The sequence below is a fragment of the Nylanderia fulva genome, unplaced genomic scaffold (genome assembly GCF_048542155.1).
Source record: "Nylanderia fulva isolate GAGA-0341 unplaced genomic scaffold, ASM4854215v1 Scaffold21, whole genome shotgun sequence".
NCBI classification, from domain to species: Eukaryota; Metazoa; Arthropoda; class Insecta; order Hymenoptera; family Formicidae; genus Nylanderia; species Nylanderia fulva.
This window is the reverse complement of record NW_028190275.1, coordinates 847348-857119: the sequence shown is the minus strand read 5'-3', so window position 1 is coordinate 857119 and position 9772 is coordinate 847348. Positions and strand designations below refer to the sequence as shown.

At 32.7% G+C, this 9772-nt stretch overlaps 1 protein-coding gene across 3 annotated transcripts; it reads right to left on the bottom strand.

Annotated features, from left to right (window-relative positions):
- Positions 1-2380: 2380 nt before the first annotated feature.
- On the bottom strand, positions 2381-4244 carry LOC146723283 (dynein light chain roadblock-type 2-like). Of its 3 annotated transcripts, none has more exons than XM_085482528.1 (4): positions 4071-4244; positions 3262-3417; positions 2811-3145; positions 2381-2737 (listed from the first exon to the last, which is right to left on the bottom strand). In XM_085482528.1, the coding sequence occupies exons 3-4, from the start codon at positions 2866-2868 to the stop codon at positions 2526-2528; spliced, it is 270 nt and encodes an 89-aa protein (XP_085338654.1). In that variant the 5' UTR covers positions 2869-3145; positions 3262-3417; positions 4071-4244; the 3' UTR covers positions 2381-2525. The 3 variants fall into 3 exon arrangements, with proteins under 3 accessions (XP_085338654.1, XP_085338652.1, XP_085338653.1); XM_085482526.1 differs by lacking the exon at positions 4071-4244 and adding an exon at positions 3785-4064; XM_085482527.1 differs by lacking the exon at positions 4071-4244 and adding an exon at positions 3621-3778.
- Positions 4245-9772: the final 5528 nt, after the last annotated feature.

Sequence of the window (9772 nt, the reverse complement as noted above, 5' to 3'; positions counted from 1 at the left end):
CAAATGTAAAATTGTACCATAAAAAACTTATCTTTTAAAAAAAAAGATAAACAAGATGCCAAGTCCATGCGCCATGTGAAAAAGTGTTAAACAAAAAAGTATTTTTAAGTAAAAAAATCTATCAATTGACAAAAATTTATGTTCTAAAATTAATATCTCTACAAAAAGTAATGTCCAATTATTGCGCGAATAAATAAACATTTTTATAAAAAATTAAAATTTAAAAACTTATGCAAATTTAAAATTAATATAAAATAAAAAGAAATAAAAAAATTTTAGTTAAAAAAACTGGGCGCGCTGCAATGAGTTTAAAAGTAACAATTTAATTTTAATATCATTAGAATATTATTTAGCAGCGCGCCCAGTTTTTTTAACTAAAATTTTTTTATTTCTTTTTATTTTATATTAATTTTAAATTTGCATAAGTTTTTAAATTTTAATTTTTTATAAAAATGTTTATTTATTCGCGCAATAATTGGACATTACTTTTTGTAGAGATATTAATTTTAGAACATAAATTTTTGTCAATTGATAGATTTTTTTACTTAAAAATACTTTTTTGTTTAACACTTTTTCACATGGCGCATGGACTTGGCATCTTGTTTATCTTTTTTTTTAAAAGATAAGTTTTTTATGGTACAATTTTACATTTGCAAATTTAAATTTTTATTGATTCATTATACGACTCTATATATGTCTGCAACTTTAATTTTCCACTGGTACAAGTTTCTACTTTCACTTGGCGCAATTTTTTTTTTATTTCATTACTTTTGTTACGATTGTACATTGGTTTATAATCGATAATTTTTCATACAATTCTATTGTACATGGGTTTGCAATGGATAATTTTTGTTAATGGTGTGCCCTTAACTGGTCGCCTTTTTTTACCTTTTTTTAAAGGTGAGTTTTTAGAGATTATATCATTCATTTTTGTATATGATAAGCATCTTTAAATAAATAAGCAAATTCAATTTTTCTGGCATTTTCTTATTTTAGGTACATATATATCCAATAATTAATATACAAAATTAAATATTATTCATCACACAATTTGTATCAAAATAATATATTTTTAAAAATTTATTTTAAATTTATTTAATCATTTTTATCATTGTGATTGTAGTGGCAAGGATTTTATTGCTCAGTGTCATTGCAAGCATCTGGCCTGTATATACCATAATATATTGTGTAATACATTGGCTAAGTATGACAATATGGATTTTGATAGATTCCCATGGAATATTGGAATTTTGTCGGACTTGCAGTCATCCACCACATATGCAGCCTACAATTAAAGAACGCATTTATTCCATATTATTTGCTTCCGTTATTGGCATAGTGCACATTTTTATATATCTCAATGCTGTAGATAGCAAAACATTTTGAAAACATCTATCTTTCTATGTTATCTGCTTTTTTGAAAATATTGCAGCAAATTTATTATGGCAATATGCTTGTCCTCCTGCAGTTAAAGAGGCTTAGTACTTTAATATAATCTTTATTATTTGTATCATTTCCTTTTTCTTGGGAATTACAGCAATGCTTTTGTACTATATTGTCTTGCATCCCTCAAAAAGACAACATACTTCAAACGCACCAGTTCAAGCAATGTAACTTTGATATTTATTTACTTTAAAAAATGAGAGATAAATTATACAATATGCAATTAACCTTATCTTATGACTTTTATAAATCTTATGATAAAATCTAACTCTCTCTTAATCTTTATTATGAAAAGAATGTCGGTATTATATGAAATAATTTCATTGTATAGTTTAACTTTCAAAAATTTTGCAAAATAAAATAACTCACATTGTATTTCTACCATATATATAAAAAAAAGATAGGTAAATATAAATAAATAAATATATATTTATGATATACAATAAATAAATATATATATATATATATATATATATATATAAAATGTTGGATTTTTATTATATATATATAATTTCAAAAAATCTTTTTTATATGCTATTGAATTTTAATACATACAATTTTGATTATATGTATTTTAATTGATTATATTTATAAGTATTTTTATATTATCTTAAAAAGACTGCATAGAATTATTTGTGCGACACTCTTATATGTATGTATAATTAATAGGGACCAACTACACATTTGTTTTTTCCACTGAATAAAAACAATCTCAATATTAAAATTAAATTATAAAAAAGATACTGTGATATTTTATTGATGAGAAATGTACATTTATAATTGTATTAAATACAAAAATAAACATGCCATGAATTACTATATATACATATTTTCATAATTATCAAACTTAAAAATATAATATTGTTACCAAAGAAGAAAGCACTATTTAAAAACTCTAAAAGTTCATAATTTGTTAAATTAGTAATTAAATACTGCATTTTGTATAATTTTTAAGCTTTATTCTTTTATTTTTCTTTATTTAATTGAATAGATATTAACATCCACAATGTAGCATACAGATTAAATTAACAACCAAAGAAATAAATCTTAACTTTGAAATATATTTTTGTTTCTTTTAAATATCAATCAACTGGATTTTGTACTACTATTAATATGAATTCTTTATCTGGTGCCATCATAATTTTATGTTTTTTGCTACGTATGCGCAAGAAAGTTAAATCATTTGTTGGATTCAAGTCACGTACGACAGAACGAGCTTTATCTGACAATTGACTTATCAAACCTGCGTATTGAACTGTTGTCGTATTATCTAATGTTGACTTTATAGGAATACCTAAAACAGATATAATTTTATAAATTTTTGTTTACAACTACAAGTAAATCATGTCAATGATCTCATGTAATACCTTCTGCATTCACCACTATTGTTCCAACTACCCTTTTATGAGACTGAATTTGTTTCATAGTTTCTTCAACCTCTTATAAATTATTTCATCGAAATTTATTAATAAAATTTTTATTTTAAATATTCCAATAACGGAAGCAAATCATATGGAATAAATGCGTTCTTTAATTGTAGGCTGCATATGTGGTGGATGACTGTAAGTCCGACAAAATTCCAATATTCCATGGGAATCTATCAAAATCTATATTGTCATACTTAGCCAATGTATTACGCAATATATTATGGTATATACAGGCCAGATGCTTGCAATGACACTGAGCAATAAGATCCTTGCCACTACAATCACAATGATAAAAATGATTAAATAAATTTAAAAAAATATATTATTTTGATACAAAGTGTGTGATGAATAATATTTAATTTTGTATATTAATTATTGGATATATATGTACCTGCAATAAGAAAATGCCAGAAAAATTGTAAAATAGTTCCTATAGCACTGATATTAGATTTATCTTGTTAAGCTAATCGAATGCTGCGATGATAACTAGCCATTGCCCAACCCATGCTCACAAGTGAGCTGATAATGCTACCTGCTTGATGTACAACTGAAAAAAATATAGAAGCTAATTAAGAAAATTATTAAAAATATATGCATACTCATACATAGGCATTTATATTATTGAAATAATAGCAAAATATCTGATTTTGTATCACAGACTGTAAACTTGCACATAAATTATTATGACAATAAATTTGCAAATAATAACATTAAAATTGAATGTAAAAATTGAAATTGAAAATATCTAACCCCGCACGCTGTCAATATAGCGGAGGGCAACTATTATTAAAAATATATGCATACTCATACATAGGCATTTATATAATTGAAATATTATTGAAATATTATGACCATAAATTTGCAAATAATAACATTAAAATTGAATGTAAAAATTGAAATTGAAAATATCTAACCCCGCACGTTGATTGATTGAAAATATCTAACCCCGCACGCTGTCAATATAGCGGAGGGCAACTATCGCCGTCTGTTGTAAAACGTGCGAGATGGACATTTCCAATACATGCATCTATTTATGTGTTGTGTACGTGTGATATATGTGTGCGCATGTGTTGTATACGTGTGAATACGTGTAGCACGATACTACTATGTTTGCGTGGTCGATGATGACAATGATGACGGGGACGTTTCTTAAAAGAAATTTTTCATATTTCGACTTTGCATTTTTATATCTCTGCTTACAAATCACGTAGAGCAGAAATAAAGACACTTTTATTATATAATTCAAACTCAATCTATCGATTAAGTCTAGTATAAACTCGATTGCTTCAGCCGTTATTGAGAATTCGAAATATTATAAAGACTCAAATGTCCGACTCGCGTTAAGATACACGGTGTCTCGACTACGTCCTTAACTGGTCGCGAGACACTACCGTGTCTCTTGATAATAAAATTTTAATTTAAGGCTTAGTTATAAAGATACATAATGACAAATATTGGAAAGTTGTAAAAAATGATGACCTTTTTCGACATTTTTGCTGAGGAAAAATCGTTCCCAAATTGACCAAAGAATCCATTTGTAATCATTGGTCCGTTAGTTACCGGACACCTTGTATGTATCACGAAAGTGAAATAATAAAATCGCATATTAGAAGAACTTAAAAAAGAGCCATAAAAGGAAAAAGAACAATAACCTTTCGTAATTAAATTATAAAGTTTCCTTCGAGATCGGTTGATTATTATCTCCGATTTTAGCTCGAGCTCACAACTTTAGATATTCTCCGCGATCAAACCGATCTCTGTCTTCCCCTTTTTGCTCCCTCCCGCCCATCGTATCGGGTAAATTAATTCTCGCGCGCGCGCGAATCGATCGTCGGACCCAATAACGATTTCGTAGCCGCGGCGTAATTTACGTTTAATCGCCGGGGAAAAGATTCATCGATCACGCGGTCGCGGGACTACGTAAATCAAACACTCGGGACTACACCATTGACTCGCCGGTGAAATATGGAAATCGTGAGTTCATGCAATCACCGTTATACCCCCGATACTCATACCGAGCAAGAGAGAGAGAACTCTCTCGGCGTTTATAGATTCGAGTGCACCCCGCGGCAAGGTAAGAGGAACATCGGTACTCGCAAACCACGATCGGGCTTGGAAGATACGCGTCTTTTTTACCCCCGTTGCGCAGCAACTCCGTATCCGCGAAACGGTCCTTTCTGCCGACATTACCGTTCGATTCTCTCCGATGCGGCTGTATCTCGAGTCTCGAGACAAAAATCCAGATCTCCAATCGCGATTCATCGTTGCGAGGATGGACCGATTTTTCGGCGAACTCGTTCCGCGATCGCTGAATGTAGATTTTGCATTCGCGGAAACGATGTTCAAAGTATACGTCCCGATTTTAAAAGAGTATAATTAAACAATATTTCATTCATATATATAAATGAAATCACGTATAAGTTAATTATAAATCGATATGCGCATTGTAAAAATCGGTCTATCTCCCTTTTTTATTTGTGCAATTATATTGATGCTGTTTTGTAAATCGCTCATACATGCATTTGCCATAATCGTTCCTCTCGTTATTTCTCGAACGCGCGCGCAGACATGTAAATAATAATACACGTAATAACGCACGCGTGAACTATCACATGCCTCTAGAGTAGTAGAGCATATGAAAATCGATATGCACTTCTCGCGAACTTTGAATATATCGAGCGAATAAATTACAGTCGAGTTGGGTGCAAAAAGTGCGCTCAAAATTATGCGCCAGACGATTGTAGCCCGCGGTGCGTTCTCTGCCTCCAATATGATCACTGTACTAAACCATGTGCACCAGAAGTTTGATAGTTTTTCACTCGCACAAGTGAGAAGATTAAATTCTGCTTGAAAGCCTCATCGACGTTTTGTTTGAAAATTTATGAGACTATACTAAAAAAAAAAAAAAAAAAAAATTTGTTTATGCATCAGAGTCGAAAAATAGAACATTATCAAACGTCAATTGAGATCAATCGACGTCTGTTTCTTAAACGTGTAATTCTCTCTCGAGGATTTCTCATTTTTGGTTGCAATTGCAACGAATATGTAGGAGAAAAAAGTGACAGAATAAGCCCGCAAGACATGCTCCGATATCCCTAATCCTTAGTAAGAAACATTAACCGCGAACGACGCGCCGTAGATCGGTGGACCGGTATTTCTTTATCGATTCACTTTCTATCGAGGATTTAATAACGGAGTCACAACCGGACGCTGTTGAGCGTGACGCTCATTATGCGCCGCGAAATTATTATATGGAAATTAAATATGCACCGGCATGAATTTACATCGCCGGAGGAAGAGCGACAAAGAGATTACGTTGTATGTGTGTGTGTGAAATGCGCGACACGCTTTTTTCCACGACCTCGAGTAGTCGATGTCGCGTAATGCGGCCGATCGAAATCTTTTCTTCCGTCGATATACATACGGGGTGTCCCTGACCAACCGCGCCGACTTCCTTTTAACGACAGACTGCTGCGTCAGCGACTGAGAGAAAAACGCCTCCTCACGATATATCTCGCGAGTCCGCTTTTTAAGCGAAAAACGATTCAAGTAGGTCATTGAAGATACTAAATGATTTTTACGCAATTATATGTATGTATAAGTATATCGTGTTTGAAATTATACGAGGGTGTCTGCAGATCGATATAACAGCTGATTGCAATTTTTCTTATATTCAAAAAACCACTCTTGTTAAAAGTTAACTCCGTAAAATTCATTGAATTATTATATTATACTGTCAATAATTTACAACCGCGTTTTCATATGTTACATCTAATACAATAATTTCCAAAAATTCGAAAACCATCGCGTTTTAATTTTCTTTTCTCAAACACAATTCTATTCAGTTCCTAACGTTTGCTATTAAAAGAGAAATGTGTTTGAAATTATACGAGGGTGTCTGCGGATCTAATGATAGCAATTCGATATAACAGCTGATTGCAATTTTTCTTATATTCAAAAAACCACTCTTATTAAAAGTTAACTCCGTAAAATTCATTGAATTATTATATTATACTGTCAATAATTTACAACCGCGTTTTCATGTGTTACATCTAATACAATAATTTCCAAAAATTCGAAAACCATCGCGTTTTAATTTTCTTTTCTCAAACACAATTCTATTCAGTTCCTAACGTTCGCTATTAAAAGAGAAGTGTGTTTGAAATTATACGAGGGTGTCTGCAGATCTAATGATAGCAATTCGATATAACAGCTGATTGCAATTTTTCTTATATTCAAAAAACCACTCTTATTAAAAGTTAACTCCGTAAAATTCATTGAATTATTATATTATACTGTCAATAATTTACAACCGCGTTTTCATATGTTACATCTAATACAATAATTTCCAAAAATTCGAAAACCATCGCGTTTCAATTTTCTTTTCTCAAACACAATTCTATTCAGTTCCTAACGTTCGCTATTAAAAGAGAAATGTGTTTAAAATTATACGAGGGTGTCTGCAGATCTAATGATAGCAATTCGATATAACAGCTGATTGCAATTTTTCTTATATTCAAAAAACCACTCTTATTAAAAGTTAACTCCGTAAAATTCATTGAATTATTATATTATACTGTCAATAATTTACAACCGCGTTTTCATATGTTACATCTAATACAATAATTTCCAAAAATTCGAAAACTATCGCGTTTCAATTTTCTTTTCTCAAACACACTTCTATTCAGTTCCTAACGTTCGCTATTACGTTCTCTATTAAAAGAGAAATGCGCTCAGGGTCACCGTGCACACCGGGTGCATCCGCAATGGTGGCTGGCATCCAGGCCAGCGCGTCGAAACGAAGGTCCACCTCGTCTGAGGAATGCGTGGAACTGCGAGACGGCCTAGGGGAACGTTTGTCGCAACGATTTCTAGTTGCACGCGTTTCTGGAACGACGTCTCTCAACCTCGCGGCATTCCGGAACATCTTTAATTGCGACACGAAGACGCGCAGGTGCGCCGCGTCGTCGTATCAACAGCGCGTCGGTGATCAAGTCTCGTCGACGACGGTGGCGGATCGTTTGTCTTCGATCTAGCGCGTATACGCCGCTGCAAAAATCCCTCCGCTTTCACATCCCACGTCGTAAACGACATCGCAGATGCGTAACTATACGGTAACATCGTAGAGCACGGAATGTGTATACGTAAAAGGAGGGAGAGAGTTAAAATCGAGGGAGGCGCACAGGCATGCCAAGTGATACAAACGTGTAACTGCCGTGGGGGCTCTCTTTTTGTGCCGGCACCGGAGTTACCGGGTACAAGAAAATAACATCATTACACCCGTAAGCCGCCGCTCGCTCGGGAGAGATGCACGCTGCAACGCGCGAGGGACACTCGCTGGTTTCTTCGTAAGTCGGTTAAACGGCCCCGACGCGCATCGTTGCATTGCCGCGGATGCACCGCTAACACACTGAACGAGGATCGGGCTTTGCCGCAAACCTCGTTGCAGTAGATTATCAGATTAATCTTACAGTGTTTTAACAATCTTTTCACATTTTATTTTTTTATTTATATTTTATTTTACACTGGTATTGTTAATTTATAATTAATATTTTTGCGCTTGCGTGTATGAGCGCATTTCTTTTTTTAATAGCGATCGTTAGAAACTGAGTAGAATCGTGATTGAGAAAAAAATTCAAACGCGATGGTTCCTGATTTATAGAAAATTATAGATTAGTGTGTAAAAAAATTGGAAATATACAATGTCTACATACGATAGGTGGAAGAAAGGCAGAAGATAAAGAGCAATATTATAAGTTATTGACAGTAATATAATTCAATGAATTTTACATATTTAATAAAAGTGGTTTTTTAAATAAAAGAAAAATTTCAATCAGCAGAAAGATTTGTATTAACTGTTATGTCGAATTGCTATCACTAATGTGATCTAATGATCTGCAGATACGCTTGTATTTCAAACACGATACACATACATATGAGTTTCAATTATTTTATTTTTTTACATTAAATAATTATGTGTAAATTTAACTGTGCTTCAAAATATATAACCATATTGTTCTAAGAAAAAAAATATATATATCTCACATATGGTGTACAAAATAATTATAATAATTTGATCAAAGGGAGAAAGTTATTTTGAATCAAAATACTGGTTCTAAGCGATTTTCGGACATCCTTGAGCTTCCACTTTCAGACATTTCCTCAAAATCAACGTTGAGTTTATCGACACTTTGTATCGCGTGCGTTTCTCCGCGTCAGCGACCGGAGTGTATCTCTTCGAGCCCTGCGTCATTCCGAGGTATCAATTTTAGGGCGCTCGAGGCGAGCGTGACGAAGGGAACAAAGTGAATGTTCGCGTAATGGCCAAGCTTGACTTTTATCGACGACGCGAAACGTCGAAGCGGAAGAGGAAAGCGTTCGCAGCTCGAGAAGGAGAGCGATTCTCGCGACGAGTTGCAACGACTGGACGCAACCGTAGATCAGAGGCTAATTAAATTTTGGCGTGACCGAAGGAGTCGCGCTTCGCCAAAGGCTGATTCACGAATCGTTTTCACGCTAGCTTCGATACAGTGCTCCAGTCTGAGAATTATTCTTTCATTCGATGACGGAGCGAACGCGCATGTACCTCAATATCCGCATTATTGTCTTCTGAGTACTGCGAATCCAGGAAACGTTTCCAGATGTGTCATTAATTTTCATTTACATAGTATTATACACAGTACTGCTTTAATATAATATATAAATAAATATATTAATAAATTTAATATATGTTAAAATTTATTAATATATTTCTTTATATTAAAGCAGTACTGTATAAAAAAAATATATGTTTATGTTAAAATTTAATATATTTTAATATATTAATATATTATTTTAATATAATCAAGTTTTAATCTAACGGTAGTCTAGAATTTTTCATGGAAATAAAAAATTCTGTTTAG